This window comes from Amblyomma maculatum, chromosome 1, assembly GCF_055883805.1.
Source record: "Amblyomma maculatum isolate TAMU_Amacu chromosome 1, ASM5588380v1, whole genome shotgun sequence".
NCBI lineage: Eukaryota > Metazoa > Arthropoda > Arachnida > Ixodida > Ixodidae > Amblyomma > Amblyomma maculatum.
In genome coordinates, this window is record NC_139344.1 from 158,586,987 (window position 1) to 158,609,071 (window position 22,085).

General features: G+C 42.9%; 1 protein-coding gene across 2 annotated transcripts in view; it reads left to right on the plus strand.

Annotated features, from left to right (window-relative positions):
* Positions 1 to 46: 46 nt before the first annotated feature.
* Pcl (polycomb protein Pcl) overlaps positions 47 to 22,085 on the plus strand; it is a 117,964-nt gene continuing 95,925 nt past the window's right edge. Inside the window, exons 1-4 of one of the 2 annotated variants that reach the window (XM_084589446.1) lie at positions 47 to 311; positions 4,295 to 4,441; positions 19,949 to 19,996; positions 21,665 to 21,712. In XM_084589446.1, the coding sequence (XP_084445572.1) occupies positions 303 to 311; positions 4,295 to 4,441; positions 19,949 to 19,996; positions 21,665 to 21,712 (252 nt within the window). In that variant the 5' untranslated portion in view covers positions 47 to 302. Of the gene's footprint in view, positions 443 to 4,294; positions 4,442 to 19,948; positions 19,997 to 21,664; positions 21,713 to 22,085 lie in introns of both variants that reach the window. The other variant, XM_084589447.1, reaches the window with a different exon arrangement.

Genomic DNA, 22,085 nt, shown 5'->3' on the forward strand with positions numbered 1-22,085 from the left:
TTTCGGTTCTGCGCCATCTCGCGCACGCTTTTCAAACCACTGTTCAAACGCTTTCAAAAGGCGCCAAAGTCCCAATATGGCGTCGGTACGCCCGTGCGCTCGCGGCGATAGGGGTTCATTTGGTGCAGTTTAGTGTTTTCGTCACTAGTATTTGCGTTCTCGATTAGTGTTCATTCCAGCAACATGCTCCTTGCGAAGTGGTGCTGATATTCCAATCATATGATGATTCTAGCCTGGTTAGGACGATGGAGCTCTAGAGGCTACTGAACCCTCGACTTGAAAGTTTGTTTCCTGCTCACCGGATGTTACTGGTAAAGAACGTTTCCTCTGCACGCGCTACGTGCGAATTTTTATGCAGGCGTCAGTTTTAAATACCTGCCTGAGCGCGTGAGTGCGTGAGCTTTGCTCAGGTGGACTTGCTTGATTTGCTGCTACCGGCCGGGTTAGTAGTGACAATTTCGGTTATTTGTTTTGTTATGGCCCCTTTACAGAGACATTTAATCTTACTGGCAGCAGTTCTCAGTCAGTTACTGATTTGTAGTCGTATTGTATAAATAGCAGAAACAATATTGCTAACGCTCGTGAGCTCTGTTCCCTGTGCTGTTATTTTCTTTTTTTTTTTAGCCACGCACATTCGCTACTGACCTAGTGGCAGGCTTTCGAACAGTTGCCGGTTGGCACAGTGGTTACCCCTTAGAAAATCTTCTTGCTGCGTATTAAGTGTTCGATTTGTTGCGTGGCTGTGTAGGTAAGTGCTTATCGTAATTCGTGTTTCGTGAATTTCTTTGAACAAATTTACTGTCACTAATTAGAATTTTGTAGTTTCTATCTGTTTGTCACTTTGTGGTAACTTGCATTTGTCACAAGAAGGCAGTAATATAAGGAGCACTTAACACGGAACTTCTTTTTGACACTCGCTTATATTTCGGCTTAGCAGCTCAAAATTTAGCGTGCGTTGTGTTTGGTGATGCGTTTGGAACACGTTTTTGTTTTTTGTTCTAACTGACTGTGACTGGTGTGTGACGTATATTTTATTTAAACGAACGTGCTAGGTACAAATAAGCAGAAATTCTTGCTTTCTGTTCAAGCATTTTTGCATGTACTAATTACCTGGATAAGCTTGGACAACCGAAACAAGTGACTGGCGTTCGTGTGCTTGCCATAGCAAAAGATCTGTCCGCATTGTTGAAACCTGTGTGGCATGTGGTGCTTTGCTGAAAAAAAAAAAAAAAAAAAAAAACTTATCGGTTAAGGAGAAAGCTTTGTAATTAATGGACTGTATTCATTGTTAGTCCTTGTCAAAATTGCATGCAGTTCATTGCTGTGAGAATTGGACCTGGAGCCATTTCAGTGGGTGCTACTTGAGTGTGAACTTGAAAGGAGGTTGTATTCATCAGCTTTAATTTTGGCTTCTAGAAGTATGGTAGATTCTTAAGCTAGGTGTATTGTACTGTAGAAACCAGCTCTTGGTTGCATAATTTCGAAATTCCATTTGTTTGATCACATTTGGCAAATGAGGTTGAATGCAGATTTTGATTCAACCTTTTTTAGGGGCCCTTGGCCTGCAGTAAAATCATAGCTAATTCATATTCAAGCAGGAATGAAATAATTGAATTGATTTTAGCCTATCGGTACTTGCTATCTTTAACCATTATGTCTGACTCTTTCCTATTACAATGCATGCTAATAATGTTGCTGAATAATGTTCATTCTTAACCTTGCATTGTTGGTTTAAAAAGAAAGCCAAGGGTTTTTATATGATGTGTGTTATCTGCAAATTGTACTTACAAGATGTATGTGACACATTGATATTGTTGTTAGGCACGATGCCTGTTTATGACATGAACCTGAAAACCATGCACTAGTTGACACAACCTTTTAAAGACCCCGTTCACCAGAAAGTCTGGTGACAGAGTTGCAAGTGAAAAGTTGCGAGCATGGCACTGGCATGTGGTAGTGGGCAGCTGACATGGCTGCGCACTTATTGGACACAAGACTGCCTGATGTTACGTTTGGCAGAAGCTGCCAACTATGGCCTCTCTTTTCATAGAGGGGAAAGGGTGATATCAGAATCAGCCTGCCAGGACCTTTTCATTCAGAGTCTGACACATTACCCCTAGGCCACGCAGGCACATTCAAATGTCTTGGTTAAATCTGGGCTTTACATGTTAGGGGCTAGCCGACACTATCGTGTCCTCCCTGACCACGGTGGCTGCTTTTAGACGGAGGCAAATAGCAAGGCACCCATGTACTGTGCGATGTCAGTGCACGGTAAAGAACTCCAGGTGGTATTTCTGGTATTTCCAGGTATTCCTGGAACTATCATCACTCATAGCCTGAGTTGCTTTGGAATGTTAAACCCCACAAACCAAACCTAACTATCGCATAATACCATTAAAGAAGACTGAAAGTGTCCCCCATAATTTTCAGTTTTTTTGTCATCAGCCACGCATTGACAAGGCTGAAGTGAGGACTACATTTGGTGGCAAACCTTGCTTCAGATATGCTGTTATAACATTGTGCTTATCTCTGCACATACAGTTTGCAGCATTTTTCTTGTAACCAATGCATCATTTGGAATTTTCAAGTTTCCGTTTAAAGTCTTCATTTATTGCCAATTTATAATCTCATTATTTGCAGTTCTTGATAACATGTTACTAGCAAGTGGTGCTTTCTAATAAAAGTATAGCCGCAGCGAGGCTGCTGTGCAGACTAAAAAAAAGAGCAATTGTAAGCTACTGTTAGCCGGCAATGAACCTTTATTTATATTTTTTTTTTTTTAGGAAATTGTTGCAAGAATGAGGCAAGTCTTGTGGCCTAGGAAATAGCATTGACTTGTTGTGCCTTGAAGGATTTGCTTTTGCACTTTTGTTGCAATCTCTCAGTTGTCATTCACAACTCCAGAAAATGTATCGATTCAATGGTGATTGGGCATAAGACTTCTGGTTGGTCGCTTCGAATTTGGCGGCTGGTGATGTCACTTCTATGTCTACCAATCAGGTGCGCCGCTCGCGCGGACAGCTTTTCTTGACTAAACTTTTATGTTGGGGAATTCTCATGCTTTTTTGGCACATTCACTGTGGCATGGGTTTTTAAAATCCTAATTCCGATGTATCATTGGCCATTGGTAGGCTACATTTAAATTATCATGGGTGCACTGTGACCCATTTGTGAGCCACTGAATAAACCAGCTTGTTTGAGTTAACAGCAGATGGCAGTAGTGACCTTGCATGTGTGACTTCTGTGAGCTCTTTGAACTTATTGATCTGTCCCACAGCTTCATCACAGAACTCGGAATATGTGGCTGTAAAGCTTGCATATGAGGCTTGACCCTCTGATATGATCCCCTTTCTCCCTTCTCTGCGCATAACACTACTCGCTGTTGTGCACAAAAGTCTTCTCACTTAAAATGTGCCATTAATAACCCACTCAGCATTATTTCTCGACAAAGAATGCCTCATATTTACATGGACCTGCTTAGTCTAGTCTGATGTCTTTTTTTTCGGAAGAGAAGGAAGGTTGAATAATAAGAATTGCGTTGTCATGGGGGAAATTTTCTGTTCCCATGATACACTAACATCACTGTCTTAATATGCTGGGGATCCACTCAGGCAGCGGAGAAATGATGTGATCCGGTGTATGTCAATCTTCGTGTGCAGTGATGGCACACCATGGCAGCAATTTTGCACAAACCCCAGTAGATGTGAGTGTTCAGTCTTGTGAGTTGACAATATAGCAGTTTACCAATTTTTGTGTATTTTGCAACGCCATGGACACCGAGCACCCGCGCTTAGCCTTGCATGTTATCGGAATTCTTGTAATGATGCTCAAAAGTAGTAAATATAAGGTGGCACACAGAGTCTATCTGCACATAGTAAATAATTTATTGTGGTTCTTCTGTGTCTTGGTTTTGAACAGTCAAATGATGGGTGTGATGTGCAAGTGAACTAGAGGTTACATAACACGCAAAAAATAATTGATATCACAATGGCTTGTTTATTCGTTCTTACACCTGGCTGGCAGAGATAAGTTGGATAGTATCAGAATGTTAAAGCAGCTGTTATATCACTGTTTTTTATGCCTCAAGTGGACTTTAATGTTATAAGTGCGGTTCAGTTCTGAAACTGAAGGAATTAAGTTACAAGTTGTTTACAGTGTTTGTGTTGTGAGTCCACATAGTGAGCTGTGTATATTACTGTCTTGTCTACCATTCCGAAAAGAATGCGCAACCGAAAATTTCGCTACAGTATTTATGAGTTTGATTTCTTCAACACCTTGCATCCACTGTATGCAGTATGCCATGTCCCGGGGAGCAGTCCAGGGTGGTCGTGAGCTGAGGCCGCGGGTGCGGTACAGAAAGCCCAAGCGTCTGTTGCGCAGCTGGTACAACCTGGTTGGCAAAGAGCAACCTGTCCCAAATGGTGTGGATGGTGTAGATGAGGTGAGGAGCATAGTTTTTCTTTATTTAAGCTTCTAAATGAAGCATCTCGGGTGACATTTTTTTTAAAGCTGTGGGAAATAGTGTCTGTTCTGGTTACCTACACATGTTGGCAAAGGGATAAAAAAAATGGTTTGTATTATGGGTACAAAGCATGGGAAGCTGCTGGAGGGGCAATCACCACTTCCAAGAATTACCTATAAATTCATCCCTATCATGAAGTAGAACCATTGCTTCAATTGATTGCCCAGTAATAAACAAGTGTTTGTCATCATATTGCCCTAATTAAGTGTAAACAAGTCTTAGACCACTAGAGGTGTGCAAAATTTTTCAGTTAATAAAGCTGAACAGTTTCAGCCTGCATTGAGGCTTATTAGGCAGATTTGTTCTGTACTGTGAACAAAGTGCTGCTGCATCAATAGTAAAACTGCATAATACCCCTGAGTAGTGGCAAAGCTGCTTCTCAGTACGCTCTATCAGCCAAAGTGCATGCTGACAATGAGGGTTCAGTGGAACTCATCTTGCAGTTTTGATTCTCTCCTTACATTCAACACTGGTGCAGCTGTGCTGCTCTATCAGTATTCATCAGGAGCGCTTGCCAGAAGCACATTGTTCTAGGAACCAGCAGGGGAGCACTGCTAGGGGCCATATATTCACAAGATGCTTTTCAATGGCCGACATAATGGGTACATTGATTTTTGAGTCCCTGAATATTTTCCGACAGGTCTCTAATTCCGCTCTGACAGGAAGTAGCGTTATGGTCACATTACTCTGCAAACTCCCTCCATCGTTTGCTTTTAGCAGACGATGCCAACCATCGGTCACCACGACGCAGTTCTTTTGCAGTGACATCGGGGGCACGTTTATCTCTTGGTGTGCGTGTAATAATAAATGTAGATGACAGAGGCATGAATCAATTGATGCTTTTCGCGAACAGAGTGTGACATGCCTTAACCCTTTCGCTGTTGGGCGTTTCTGACTGTGACGCACCCCCAGTGTCGGCTTGGTTTCAGGGAACGAGCATAGCGATTTATTTTTGATTATGATTGCTATACAAATAACATAGTCAACGGAATGTGCATATTTCATTGTTCTGCAGGTGTTGTTAATTAACATCATCATCATTATCAGCCTAATTATAAATGAGCTAAATAAAGATAATATAAGAAAAAAACTGCTCGATACTTCTTAAAAGTCCAAATCCGAGCTCGGCTCGTATTTAAAGAGCCATCGCTACAGTCCTCAGTCGAAGGTCCCGCCCGGTCAGTCATCCAAAAGTAACTGCGCATATGGAGGACACCCTTTCGATGGCCCGCACAACGGAGAGAAATGGCACGTTGTGAAATCAAGATTACAGAGGGAGATGGAAAGAGGCTAAAACAATCATGAAAACAACCTCCTTTGTCGCTGCTAGCCACAAGCAAGGGCGCGGCAAGAGAGAGCGAATGCAGCGATGGAGTCAAGTGTCAACGGCGCGAACCCCTGAATGTGACGCAGTGTCGTAGCAGACACGCGAACAGAATAAAAATAAAAACCTGCAAACCTGCGGCAGATGGCAGAACAACCCTTGATCCCGTAGCCGCACTCACGCGCCGTGAAACGCGCGCGCCGCATGATCGCTTAGTGCAATAGAGTATTGCGCGCGGAGTGACCGCGCCCCCCAGCAAAGAAGGTGGCGGGGGTGGGCGCGGTCGCTCCATACTCTTCAGTATATACGTATCAACACAACGCGGGGCGAAAATGCGAACTTGTAGAAAGATATTACAGATGGTGCAGCCTGTCCAAGCGCATCAGCTTCGCGCTCAGGCGCGAAAAGTGAAAACGTACCGGTACGTTCGTGACAGCGAAAGGGTTAAATCCGGCGATTTTTTGAGACTCACAGATATCAACGAAATTTGCATCAGACATTCTTCTTAACGTCAACATTACGTGTTCCAAAAAGCACAGGTGAGGACGCTTTAGTCTTCCCGCAAAATAATTTTAAAGATGGCGCTCCAGGACCCGCGACTCGCACTGCTAGACAGGAAATTTTTACGGCCAACACTCTGCTTGATGACATCACAGTCGTGCAGGGGTTTTCGAGCAGACTACGGCGACAATGTGACGGCCCTACTGGGTGCAGCTTGTACGGTGTGGCGTCGCCTGTACAGTCCTATGAGGTGATGCTGGCATGGGGCAGGGCGACGGCAGCGCTACTCAGAAATAGCCTGGCTCATTGCTGGCATGGCTGACAGTTTGCTTGCAAACAGCGCAGATCTTCGAATCACTGTTTTGTAGTTTCATCTCACACTTTAATGCATTCCTTTGTAGCGGTGGGTGGTAGCTAGCGTTGTGTTGTTGGCTGCATGAATTATTCTACGAAGAGCAACGCACTGATTTATTACCGATTTCCTGGGGGAAAAAAATGCTTTGCGACAAATTGAATCGTGCGGTTTCCAGTGCCCCCTCTACACCTCAGAACGCATGTATGCTCGTTGCATTTCACACGGGCCTGCTACCAACACAGGATGGTTCTGAGAAGAGTTTGGCTTCGCGAGTACTAGGCAATTATTGAAATCTGATGCTGTGTTGACGATCTTTCTGCACACGATATATAAGTTAAACTGCCTGCCGCAGTCTGCTGGTGCCGGCACGGCAGATTGTTTGCGAGCCACCGTCAGAAAAAAAGAGCATGCTAAAATCTAATTGCTTTCTTAACTAATACGTGATTGAATAAATTAATGTCAAAAAACCCTTACTGAGGATCGCTGATCTGCAACGAGATTTTGGGGATAACTGCGCTACAAGCGAATTTCCGTTCGCAGCTCCCAGCTGCTGATATGTGGCTCAGCTCATCTGATCTCGTACTCAAGCTCCACTGCTAAGGCGTCGCCAAGATTACATCTTACTTTTACCCTGAGACAGTTAGGTTGACAGTAAGGCTTTTCATGAATGGACCATTTACTATAGCGCTGATAAATTCCAAAGCGCCGTCCGCTACGGCTTCGATGTGAAACCATTCAGGCGTAGCGATGACTAGGGTGCAGTGCGCTGCCTCTCGCGGGCAGCGCCGTTGTGGTGAGCTTGCTACATTCAGTGCTACAAGTACTTTCTTGATGCAGCCGGGGCCAGTCATATCTTGATGTACCGTGTAACATTTATTACACCGAGCAAACGATACCGCATGGGCGGAACGGGGCTATATGCTGCGCCGTCGGGTGCATGCTCTCAAAGGTTGTATCCGTCGGTCGCCACACTATAGACAATGCATATATGACTTGTTGCTTTGGAAACTTGCTTTAGTGTGCGAAGTGCACATCGTTGAAACTGCATGGCCAGCCCATGCGCTTTAAAATTTTGCATCCTGGCTTGGCGCATCTTCCGTGCCCTTCCGTAAACAAACGCCGGCACCGCCGCTAAGCTTCGTAATGGATAGTTGTGATCAGCAGGTTGGTTACGCATGGCATGTAGGAGGCCAGCAGGAATTTGAAAACTGCTTTTGCTCGGAGCGCAATCATATTCATAACATATCGAAGGCCTATAAAATATTGTGTATGATAATTTTTTTTTTTTTTATCCTTGCTATTATTTGCAAAAGGCATTAGTTTGGTCATTTAGCAGCGCATAGAAAAAATTATATTAAATTGAACAAATGCCATTCGGTGGTAATGACATTAAAGTTTCTATGTGGCAGGGGTATGGCTGTGTAGAGGATAATCTCACTCACAGTGAGGCGAATTTAGGGTCGGTATAGAAAACAAAAAGGGGGAATTCGTAGTAACGATCAGTCGGCCTCATATATGTCGGCCACTTGCACCGGGTTTGTGAGTGCATAAATGGCTTAAAAATTCTAGAGAATTGATGCTTCATATGGCAATCATTTAGCTGCATTCAAGATCGCTCGCTTGTTCAGCCCTCATTGGTCATGCGTGCCAAATGTAGCTTTTTTTTCTTTTAAATTGCATTTGGATGACTGTAGTCATAGCTGTCCTTGTCCAGTGACATTGAGGGCGGCTCACCGACATCACATATGTTTCACATGGTGCTGTACATGACAGCGATTGATGTTAGCACACCTCGGCAGGACGGACGCGTGCGGTGCGGCTGCACGCCCGTGTCATCGTCATTTGACGTCACGCAAGGCACTGCTCTCCGAGCCACGCGTGGGAGTTTCAATTTGAATTCAAGTTTTTGGTTATTTAAAATTATTGCTTGCGTATTGTAAATAATGTAATCACTTACTGTGATGACCAAGCCTTCAGCAATATAAATCAATCATTAACGCAGTACGATTCAAAAATCGCCGGAGTTTCTCTTTAATGCGAAGCATTTTACAGAACTCAGTTTGGCAGGGTTTGCTTGCCATTGCTGCTTGCGAAGTTTTTCCAAGGGCCCAGCTTATTGCGCTTGAAAGTAGATGAAAGTGTTTGCTAAAGCATTTCAAAGAGGCGTTAGCTGTTCCAGCACACAGCGGTTCGCTTGTGACGCTTTGAGACCTGTGCAATAGCAGAACAGATGAAGAACGTCTGGACAGCACGAACAACGAATGCTTCCATGTGTAGTAGCGAAATTCATGACAAGAAAGTGAAGATGCCTAGCTGGAGCTTGTGTCATTCTTAAGCACACATTATCGTCTGCAGGAACACGAAACATACTCAGAATGCTCAATATGGCCGTCCGGCCTGGGAACTGTACTGGTGGGTGGAGCGTCTGGGCTGCCCGAGAAAAATAGGAACGCTGGACACGTGACAGGAAGTAGTTCGGTACTGCCTGGGACTGAAAATCGAACGTACCCAGTGATTTCAAGCCTCTTAACAACAGTATATGCAAAACATATTGCCAAAGTTGGCATTGCAAAAATTGGCCAGCCATATGCACTACAGTCAAACCCACTTATATATTGAAGTACCATGGAAATAACATTGTTATAACAGATAATTGTTATAACCAGGTTAGGCCTAAAAAACAAAGAAAACATTATAAACTACACATTTAATAAGGATGAGGTAGGTTACACTTTTTATTTCGTAGCGAGAAGGAACCCTAATCCGTAAGCATTGTCTGTTTCACAGCAATCTGGCCGACATCTTTCTGCAGGGCATTCAAATGCTGAACATAGTGCAGTGAAAGGTTCTTAGCAAAAACAAAGTCCCGCAGGGAGTTGATCATTCTCAAAGCCTCATGGTGAGATGCAACCTGCACAGGTTCAGGTTCATCGGCGTCGTCACTACTGTTACCGTTCTCTGCGCCAGTGACTGCTGCGACGATAACCTCGTCTGTCAGCTCTTCATCTGTCTCGACTATATCGTCGGCATGTTAAAATACGTCAAGTCCCGACACGCCACCGTCACTACCGCTCACTGTGGACCAGAGTTCAGTCATCGCTGTGAAATGAGAGTTGCTCAGGAGGTATGCGAAGTGCTTCGCCTTCTCCGTTAAAATCGGGCCACTAATTGACAGGTTCCCTGCACGGTCGTTCAAGAACCACTGGTGAGCGCCTGTTCTACGTCCTTGTAGGCCCCGTTTTGAACCCTTTTCCGGCTGTTGTTCATTGCATGGGCAGCACTGGCATCGCTTTCGTTCTCAATCTTGAGCGCGTTGCGGATGATTGTCAATACTGTCGGTTCCGTCATGCCGTACTTGCACACCAAGTTGCACACTTTTACACCATACTTGTGCTCACGTACAATGTTACACTTCTGGCGGTATTGGCATTCACTCCCTCTTCTGCGCTGGTTGTGTCGCGCTTTCTGAAGGAAGACCCTCCATTGCAGTTCATGGAAAATCTAGGGCCAGCAAGATCGTGGCAGCAATGATGGCACACTAGGAGAACCACGCTAGAAAGACAAGTGCATGAACGCTGCTGCACGCCTGCCACAAAGCATGCAACCGCGAAACGGGGACCTGGACAAAACAAATAGGAGAGGATAGTGCAGCGCACCATGGTTGGCGAGAATGGACTGCTCCACCATGCAGAGGCAGAGAGGGCACGAGTTGCCTAGGCCACGGGCGGTCTCGAGGGGGAGCGCTCAGAGCTCTTCCTCAGAACGGCCAGGTCTAGCAGTGCCTTACGCCTTCCCTCCTCCTCTGCGTGAGGAAGCTCTCAGTCTTCCCTCATGTATCCGCGGCATGCAAGCTTCCCCGGCACACCCGACCAACGCATTGGCTCGATGAGCTCTGTCCCGATTTCTTTTTTTTTTCTTTAATTGTTGCTGCATCGGCATTGTCGGCATCACCGCATACATACGCGCTTTTGTGGTCGCCACGTTTCCGCGTTTTGTTGACTTACAGTGACTATACAGTAAAATCTCGTTACAAGAGACACTTGGTTATAAGAGACATTTGAAAATGGTTTGGTTGGTTTCCCTATGTCTGCCATGTTAACAACATTGCATACAAGAAACATGGTTACAAGAGACACTCGGCTACTAAGGACAACTTTTTCAGTTTCCTGGAGTAAATTCTTCACTATTTATAAGAGACACAACCCAAATATGCTCATGCAATGCAGCTGAAGCATGCCTGCTTGTACATGCTGCACTTCAGATTCCTTTAGCTAAATTTTGTTCCACAACAGCATCCTTTTTGTTGCCATATTTCAGGAACTGAAGAGTGCTTCCTCATGATTAGAAAGTAAAAATAACCGTGTTGTTTCAGCCACTGGCATCGCTTTACTGTCACCTTCGAAGCAAACCAAAATGTGTGAATGACATCCAGCATTTTTTAACTCCTCGTTGTTAAAATTTGATCACAAGATGAAAGCTCAGAATTCTGATGTCTTTCTCTTTGTGGACAATGCTTCTTGCAGCACTAAAGTTCTCATGCTCAAATCTACTAAAGTTATTTTTCTCTGCAAACTCTGCACTCTACCTTCAACCAATAGACAAAGGGATTATGCACGCTGTCAAGTTGCTGTACAAGACAAGGTTAATAGAACGCCTGTTGCTCGACAGGCAGCAAGACTGTACAATAGTAATTGATACAAAGTTTGCTGTTCAAGTGATTTCAGGTGTCTGGAGTGGCCTGAGAAATGAAGCTGTGAAAACTGTTTCAGACAAGCAGGCTTTAAATGTGGCAACATGATGTAAGAGGGCACATATATGGATACTGTGGAAAGCTTCTTTGAAGATGAAGCTTGGGTGAGCATCCAAGAGACTGCTGAGGTACCAGATTCACTTGAGGAATTTGTATCTGCAGGTGTGGATCTTGTGTGCTCCCGAAGAGCTTGCAGACTGTGCAACTCTCGCGAAGTAAATGGCACATGCTCCACAGAGGATGACTATGAGGACATTTCGGAGGAAAAGTGTCAGCATCTGAGGGTGACGAGCATGTAAGAGTACTTAAATGTATTAGAGCAACAAGAAGGCTTGCAAAGTGAAGTGCTTTACCTCCACAATATGGGAAGGAATACACTATGCACTCACAAAAATACATACTAGTATGAAGGACTTCGTTAAGCTTTCCTGAACAATTTCCTGTTATTGCGTGTGAGTGCATTTAGTATATGCTGATGTGCCATAAACTGATCAACACAGCGCCTTTAGAATTTTCGGTTAAAAGAGACCTTGCTTACAAAAGACATCTTTTTCGGTTCCCTTGATAGTCTCTTGTAACAAGGTTTTACTATATTTGATTATATTATGACACCACTGTAAGAAGCAGTTTATTTTACCATAGAACACATGGCCAACCTGACGGTGCAGGGGCTGCCCATTGTTATATCTAATATGTTATTAAAACCGGTATTGTTATAAGTGGGTTTGACTGTATTTGGTCCTCTGCAAGTCATTGGGTGCTTCTTCAAACTGCCTTTATCAGCTTTTTGTCCAATGTCCCCTCTCCTTGTTACTGCATTCTGATCATGAGAAAGAAGTAAGCTTTCCATTGTGTTTGTAATTGAAACTCTGTGGGCGTCTGCAGTGGTTTAAAAATTGGTTAGTTTCGTTTTAGATGTGCAGTATAAACCTGTTTCTTGCTTTTAGCCTTTTGCTTTTAAAGTTTGGCAGCAGTGCGCATGTCGCATGCATCATACCTAACTTTTCCTGCTTTTGCAAAATTGTTACGATGCTGCTCGTACATCGTGAAACAAGATCGAGGCCGGCATATCGTCTACGGGTGGGCACCACCGCGTCACCGCAGTGATAGGCGTATCACAGTTCCGGCTGCGACGACCTGTCTGCGTGGGACTTCAGCTGCTGTCAGCTGCCTTTAAAACGGACACCGCATCGATCGGCTCTTCAGTTTGGCAGCAGTGCGCACGTCGCATGCATCATACCTAACTTTTCCTGCTTTTGCAGAATTGTTACGACGCTGCTCGTACATCGTGGAACAAGATCGAGGCCGGCATATCGTCTGCGGGTGGGCACCACCGCGTCACCGCAGTGATAGGCATATCACAGTTCCGGCTGCAACGACCTGTCTGCGTGGGACTTCCGCTGTCAACTGCCTTTAAAATGGACACCACATCGATCGGCTCTTCAGTTTTTCAGCAGCGTGCACGTCGCATGCATCATACCTAACTTTTCCTGCTTTTGCAGGTAAGCGAGTTATTCATTTATAGTGCCTTTTCACGCTGGTTTTTGCGCACTGCTGCCAAACTTGAACCTCGTTTGAGCCTTGTACAGTGAAGTGAAATTTTCAAACATGTCTAAGGAGTTCATAAAAGCACTTGAGGATTTTAAATGAGAAATGAGGCACGAACTGCGCAGTGTCAAGGATAGTGTCAAGTTCTGTAGCGATACGTGTGATGAAACAAAAGTAATTAGCACAGACATTAAAGCACTCAGAAAAGCTGAGCATTGCATTGCATTGCTTCATTGCATTTCAAAAGCCGAGCTTTTGAAATGCAATGAAGACCTCAGAAAGGAAAACAAGTGCTTGACCGAAAGAGTAAATGAGCTTGAACAATGTAGCCGCCTGAACAACTTGGAGATAAAAGGTGTGGACTCGGATGAAAACCCAGTGTACATTGTGATGAAAATTGGGGAACTGATTGACGAGCCTGTCTCTGAAGCGGACATCGACACGTGTCGCACGGTTCCAACACAGAATTCTGAGACCAATATTCTGGTTCGATTTGTGAAAAGGGACAAGCGACATGCCTTTCTTTACAAAGCTAGGAAACAAAGGATTTCAAACGATAAACTTGGTTTTTCTGGGAAAAAGCCAGTGTTTGCTAATGAGCACCTTCACAAGCCAACAAAAAGTTGCTAGGAGCTGCTATTGCGCCAAAAGGCAAGTGAGATGGAAATTAGTTTGGACCTCTGGATGTAAAGTTTTTGCGCGCCAGAATGAGACAGGGGATGTGCTGAGGATCCATGATCTGTCTGATTTGGTGAAGATGACTGAATAATGTGTGCATCTGTAGAGATATATTGTTGTTGATATTTTTTTCATGGACTTTGAACCCTCATGTCAGTATTATAATAATGATGCTTTCAACCTAATATTTGGCCCAGACAAAACTAGATTTTCTGCAATTCATATCAATGGTCGTAGCATGAAGAATAAAAGCGATTGCCTCAATTTGTTTTTGGAATCTTTAAAAGTGAACTTTGATGCACTTTTGTTTACTGAGACCTGGCAGACTTGTAATGGCGATCATGTTTCGTTTCCTGGTTATAATTACAACGGTTTACATAGGTCAAGTGGCAGAGGCGGTGGTGTTGCAATTTATGTAAAAAACCGTTATGCGCACAGCATAATAGAAGATTTTTCAATCATGACGCCAAATGTTGAATGTTTGGTAATAGCATTGCCCCACACTATGGTTGCTACAATATACAGACCACCTGCTGGCAGCAGGTCCCACTTCTTCCGGTTCTTGGAAAATCTAATGGAATTCCTGAGTTCCACCAAGCTTCCTTTTGCTCTTATGGATGATGTTAACATAAATATGAATTCTATAAATAAATATAAATATTTATATAAATAAATATAAAACATAAAAGAGGGCTATGGAACGAAAAATGGTAGGGGTAACATTAAGAGATAGAAAGCGTGCAGAGTGGGTCAGAGAAATAACTCAAGTTACCGACATTCTAGTAGAAATTAAGAAGAAGAAATGGACATGGGTAGGACATGTAGTGCGAAGAGAGGATAACCGATGGTCGCTGAGGGTAGCAAACTGGATTCCAAGGGAAGGAAAGCGTAGCAGGGGGCGGCAGAAAGTTAGGTGGGCGGATGAGATCAAGAAGTTCGCAGGGGTCAAGTGGATGCAGCTAGCATAGAACCGGGTTAAGGGGAGAAATATGGGAGAGGCCTTCACCCTGCAGTGGGTATAATCAGGCTGATGATGATGAAATTCTGATAACATTTCACGGGAACTAAACAGTATCATTCATACATATGTGTGTTCTAACAGCATAACCTTACCGACAAGAATAACTCCAACTACCTATACCTTGCTAGATATCTGTGTTACAAATGTGTTAGTTTCTGAAACCATGTCTGGTGTGTTGACTAATGACATCAGCGACCATCTACCTGTTTTTTGTTTTGTTCCTCTTAGAATGAATAAGCAAAACATCTCCGCGTTTCCTTATGAGGTAAGAGATATAAATGAAAAATCCCTCGATAAATTCAAATCACTCATCGAGAGTGCTTCTTGGGATAATATATATGAGATGAGCTATGTAAATGAGGCATACGAAGGCTTCATTCACAAATTTCTTCATATTATGACGAAGCATTTCCGTTGAAAGAAAAAAATGGGAAAAGTAAGAAGTTTAGAAAACCATGGATCACTAAAGCACTATACGAGAAAATTAAGATAAAAAATAAGATGTACCATAGGCTTATTGAGACTAAAAATGCTGATATTAATACAAGAAATACAGGAACAAATTAAATAAGGAGCTAAAAAGTGCCAAATCCAATTACTATGTTGATCACTTTTCACAGCTGCGTAATGATGCAAGGAAATTGTGGCATCAAGTAAGTAATTTACTCAATAGAAAAACAAGCTCCGATTACTTAGAAGTAACTACCAGTAATGGGATAATGACTGGCACCGACTTAGCTACAGCTATGAATGAGTTCTTTGTTAACGTTGGCAATGCAGCTTTCAATAATCCAGTCTCATGTACAACATACTCAGATTTGATTAATCCAATGCCAAACTCTGTTAACTTTCATTCTGCAACTACAAAAGAAGTCAATGGTTTAATTAAATACTAACGCATCAGCAGGGCATGATGATATCAAAGCATCGCCACTAAAACACGTAGCAATGCTTATATGTGATGTCCTGACGTACATCATTAACCTAATGCTTTAAACTGGAACGTTCCCTAATCAGTTAAAGATAGCTAGAGTATGCCCGGTACATAAAGGTGGAAATATAAATGAAATTTCTAATTATCGTCCAATTTCCATATTGCCTGTATTATCCAAAGTAGTCGAGTGAGTAATCAATACTAGGCTCGAAAAGTTATTTCACAAATACAGCATTATAACCAGCTTTCAGTATGGGCTTGTGAAGCGAAGGTGCGCTGAACAAGCATTGTTAACCATAAAAGAAAAAATAATTGATAACATTGATTGTCGGAAATATACCCTTGGTTTATTCCTGGATTTTCGAGAAGCCTTGATTGTGTACAACATGATATTTTATTAAGTAAATTGGCTGATTATGGAGTCTGTGGTGTGCCACTAGATTTATTAAGAAGTTATCTGTGGAACAGGCTACAGTTTGTACGAGTTAATAACTGCTGCTCTACTAACATGGTTATACGGCAAGGTGTTCCCCAAGGATCAATTTTGGGACCACTGTTATTTATAGTGTATATTAATGATATCACAAATATTCCTAACTCACCTGATTTGATCATGTACGCGGATGATACCAATATTTTTTTTACCGACTGTGCCTTGGGTCTGGATTAAATATTACGGTCAGTGAATATTTAAACAATTTAGAGATTTGGTTGACGGCAAATAAACTCAGTTCGAATCTTAATAAGACTACCTACATCATATTTAGGCCAATCAACACCACTCTTCACTGTAGTGTGTATAGTAATTAAATATAACAGCAACGTTATAAAGCAAGTTACGAATCACAAGTTTCTAGGCGTTTGGTTCAATGAAAACCTTTCATGGAATACGCACATTTTAAATTTAGTAAAATACTTGAGCAGAATTGTAGGATGTCTTTACAGAATTTCTAATTTGGTACCCATTTGGTTAAAAATTTCAATTTATTATGCTCTTTTTTATTCCAAACTAACATACTGTATTCTCATATGAGGAACCACAACTTCCAATAATATTAATAAGTTGCTTGTTCTCCAAAAAAATCCCTTCGAGCTATTGAAGGTTATTACAGTATACCGCGCGACTTGCATACAGAACACTTGTTTAAAAAATATGCCATATTAGCCGCTAATCAGATTTACTACTTTGGTCTTCTGCAGTACATTCACCATAATAGGCTGTATACTACTCTACCTGATAGATCTACAGTAACGTATGATCTGCGAACACGAAAAAAAAACTTGTACCTATTACTCGAACCAACTATGGAAAACAGAAATTAACTTTTTAGGTGCCGTCCCTTATCAACAACACAACACCAAATGTGGAATTTTCATTGGCACCTAGGGTATTTAAAAAGAACGTAAAACAATATTTAAATGAATATCTCCTATAATTTCATGGGTGGTAGTAGCTGTAGTTTTCTCATATGCAATATTTTTTGCTATGAAATTTATGTTATTGAGTGCGTGGTCTGTTGATTTGAATATCCAATGAATACTGCATGTATTGATACCTTTTATATATCGTATGTAAGTGTTGCATAATGTTTTTTGTTTTTTTTTTTTTTAATATTTTATATATACTTGAGGTGTGTGCTGTTGTCTGCTGTTGTCTGTTTTGGGAGCCAAGGCCCAGTCAGGCTTGTCGCCTTTTGCCTTGGCTTCCCCTTTCTTGTTAAAGAAAGAAATAAACTCCAACTCCAACAAAGCGAATAACAATGAAAAACAAAACAAAGGAATCAATGGTTGAAAAGAGCCAGAAAAGCAGGGCGCATGCACGGGGGGGCCTGTGTAACACATGAAAGGACACTTTTACCAGAGAATCAATAGGTAGTTTCAAGTCAATCTTAGCCGCGAACAAAGATAAAGAGGGTTCTCTGATGCACTCGCTGCCAAGTTTCTTATGCTTCTATGCTAATCCGTGCTGTCCTATCTTCACTTTTTCCAAGAACCTTTGTCTCTTCAAACCGGGCCACACATGCATCACATTTACTTACGTGAGCACTAGATGCTTATAATTGTCTTTATTTTCGAATTTTCGGGCATGTTCCCCCAGACAGTCATTGACACGACGTCCCGTTTGGCCGATGTAATACTTTCCACAAGACATGGGGATGGAATAAACCACTCCACTGGAACACTTTGCAAACGGCATGTCATGCTTTTTCAGGCACTCACATTTTTTCGCACGCCCCCTTCTTTGCTGGCTTTTTGCATTAATTGATTCCTTTGTTTTCTTTTTCATTGTTATTCGCTTTATCTTCATTCTCTCCCATCTTTCGGCCTATATAAGGAGTTGCCTTGCGCCAATAAAGTCAGTTGAATGTTTAAAAAAAAAAAAAAAGCTCATTTTGCTTGTCTCAATGCCTGTCATAGTTTCTGTCAATTGACTTCGAAAGTTAAACCTGGAAAGCGCATAAAAAACAACGGACAACAGCAAGAGACAGACACACGAAAGGATACGTGAAATGCCACTGCTGTAAATATGGGTTGCCTAGCAAATTTGTATCTGTGAGCGAACTGACGCAAGTGTCACAAGCATAAAGACATTGTAGTTCATTGAGTATACTGAGTATTGTTGCATATAAGGAGACTCTGAATATTAGTCGTCTGCCCAACTTGCAACGTTTGCTGTCTGAAAAGAAAAAGAAAGTTGACTTCAAAGAAAAGTTGAGTGGTGCAGCCTCGTCCTGCCCTCCATGGGATTTTTTGCCATGCATACTGCTCAAAGCAACAGAAACTTAAAAATACAATCATTAAGCTGTCAGTCAAAGGTGGTCAGGAATTTGAAGTAATAACTGCACTACATCCTGCTTTCCATACTTCATTGAGTATGACCACCTGACTAGTGGCAAATCAAACTGTTGAGCTGTTAGAATTTCTCGCGCGGTCTACCATTGGTCAGGCAAAGCAAAACACCAGCACCCCGCTGTGGTGCTGCAGTGGTTAGGGCGCTCGACTACTGCACCCAAGGACGCGGGATCAAATCCCGGCTGCGGCGGCCGCTTTTCGATGGAGGTAAAAAGCTAGGCGCCCATTTGCTGTGCGATGTCAGTGCACGTTAAAGAAGCCCAGGTGGTGGAAATTTCCGGGGCCCTCTGCTACGGCGTCTCTCGTAGCCTGAGTCGCTTCGTGGCGTTAAACCCCATAAACCAACCAACCAAAACACCAGCATGAGTGAGCCAGGTAAATGACACAAAATTGAAACGTTCATAGAGGAACCAATTTGAGCTCAAGTTAATCTATTTTTACACGTGGAACGCCTTGCATGGGCACAGGCACAGTGCGCATGCTACCTAAGGCTCAGCCAAAACTACCTTAAGGCCCAACTCCGACATATCCTGGGCGTCGGCGCTCAGCGTCAGTGCTGTTGGCGTGTGCAGGAACCGAATTGAGCATGCGCACGGTACGAGACACCAGCAAACTCGAGCGGAGCGCCGAGATCTCTCCATGCTAGATTTCGGCGTCAGCGTTCATGTAGGCGCCGAGCTGCTCTCCCACGTAGGTCTCTCATTGGCGCACATCTAGGCGCCGTACACCAATGAGAGAACAGGGTGGCCGCGACCTCCGGATTGGGAATTTTCGCTCGCGCAGAGTCTTCGCATGCTTTTTTTTTTTTTTTTAACTTTTTTGTCCTCGCTTTTCATCGTCGCACGTGGCCGTGATGGCAAAACCCTTCGCAGCCGGTCGGTTGATCTCAGCTGTGGAGGAACAAAACTCAAAAGACTCGTCTCAGCTACAGTCTCGGAAAACAGGACAAATTGATGTGTCGATGGCGTTGCAGATTGTATTGAAACGCCGAGAAAACTGTGGAAGATGCACGTTTACTTGTGCAGAAGTAGAATGCGTAAACTAATTAAGTTCCATGTCTAAATTGCGTCTCTTAACGCTTTAAAAAGCAGAAATCATTGAGTGGATGTTAAACCTGTTTTGGGCAATGTCTGCTTGTTAGGTCTAGCAACAACGCACCAGCGCGAGTACAAGCGTCAGTAGTGAGCGCCAAGCCCCATGGAGATGCGCACCGCTTCTGACGCCCACCGTGGCACGACGCTGAGCGCCGATGCCCAGGATATGTCGTTGGAGTTGGGCCTTTAGGCTCTGCAAATTAGTCAACTTTACGCATGTTCACCTCGCCCTCCTTGCTCTTTTTATTTCAGGTGATGATTTTTGGGGAAGAAAGGTCAGCTTATATGAGGCACTATATGGTAGCCTTGTACTGTTTCTTGAGAGATCCCTGTCTCATTGCTGAATTTTTTTCTTCTTTTTTTTCTAGGGGGTTAAAGATAAGCATCGTCATAACAACCACGATGTGGAAGATCAAGTAAGTCCACTTTAGTACAAACATTTATTTTCATGAAATCAAAATATGGCTTTTTTGCAGTTTTTGTCGACAGTTATGATTCCCTGTTCTGGCAGTCTTGGGAGGATTATTACATAGAAGTTAGCTGGAAAGATTTAGTTTAAGACTTAAGATGTTAATATACATCATATACATTTTTAAAATGTCAGTCTACTAGGTATATATACTTTCTTCTTGGCACTTGAAAGCGCTCTGCTGAAAGAAACACATATTGTAGAAAGCGTATACTTTTCACTGCCTTCCACATAGGTGGCATGTCGATGGCATGCTGCTGGCATGCCAGTCTAGAAATATTACGTCAACTTGACCGAAACTATGGAGAACAGAAAAAGAGGAATGAATTGTAGACAGGTTGTTGACGGGCCTTTGTGAGAATCGTGCTGGAAAGGAGAAAGAATGCTTTTTTTGTCTCGAAAATCTGAAAATAACTGACCTTACCGCACCTATTCAAATTGACCAATTTGATTGATAGCATGAAAGGGCCCATAGGACATAATCGTGGCTGTTTTGCAACAAGAAATGTCATCTTATGTGTTGTGATACAACTGGGCTGTAGTTTTGTATTTTTTTTTTCATCTGCCGCATGAGAGACTGTCTGTTTACTGCGCCTGTTTCCCCTTCTTCTGCTCTTGTGGCCAGTGGTGCACCTCATTTTACATTATTTCAAATTTTGACGCATGTTATGCTCATTCCCACTTGGGTGAAGCGTTGCGCAAGAAGAATTTTGTATGGACACTGAGTACTATTCGCCTTCGTTTGCGCTGACCGCAAGCACGCATGCGAACGCGAAGTTTGAGTCGGAGAAGTGGGATGCTTGGCAGCTGATGCTCTCTGCGCCCTCTTTGTTCTCTAGTTTTGTTGTGCAGCCTTTTCCACGTTTCACAACACTAATATAATATGCGCAATGCACCAACAAACATAACACCAATAACTGGGTGAATAAGGAACAGCTGAGCTGTTGCACCAATTTCCAATTTCCACGTTTTTTTCACGAGTGCATCGGCACATCGCAATCATCGCAGTTGTTTTCCATTCCCTGAAATTAAGTATGTAAGGTCTTCCCTTTTCACAAAATACGCTCTTGAGGATGGCAAACATCTGGTTTCATCCCTCCTTCATAGAGAACTGCTTGCCATTGGTTCCTATGCAGGCTGTCCCGCAACCATAATTGGCATTTTGAGGTGGTCGCAGTGACATGCCGGTATCAACAATATTTGCAATGTCAGGGCTATCCAAATCTCCTAGAAATCCTTCTAGCAAGAAAAGCAGCGCTTTCTTTATGAGGACCCTCAAGTGGCTGCTGTGGCTTGGCACTGGTGTTGAGCGCTTGTGAAAGGATTCTTTGAGCACTGCACACGGTTTTATGGACACTGCCTGCCCCCCTCCACCTTCCTGATTGGCTTGAATAAAATTGCCCTTATTTTGACCTCGTTAGGTTGACAGATATGCATATGCAATGTGTGTCCTGTACATTTTGTTTCCTTTGTGCCATTGAAAGGATGCTTCATTAACTGCTCCATGTGTTACAATCAAGAAAAAAATTAAATTGATAGGAAAGGGTTAACCTTTAATGGTGCATATTTCTTTTAAGTAAGTATTGGCAATTGCATTGATTTCAATTATTTCCAGGTCCAGAAGGACTCAAAGCATCGTCATACGAACCATGAACTAAAAGAGGTGATATGCCTTTTCATGTTTTTATTTTTGTTTTGTGGTTTCTTTCGGGTATAAAATTTGTGGCAGTGTAGAAGCCCTTGGTAGTCCACAGTGCTCTCCATCTGTGTGCACACTACCGAATTCATGGCATCTCTTTTTTGCTATGCTAGTAAGCAGAGGCTAGTAAGCTTATGTGCAGGTGCTGGCTTTTATTTAGCTTGGTTCATGAAGTTTTTTTTTGGGGGGGGGGGGGGGGGGGTAGTATAGTTTCTGTTTATACTGTTGACCCTCCTTAAGGTGAACTTTTATAATTTTGGTTCGATTTATAGGGTTTAATGTACCAAATTGATTTGGGCTATGAGTTATGGTGCAGCGAAAGGCTTTTGATTACTTG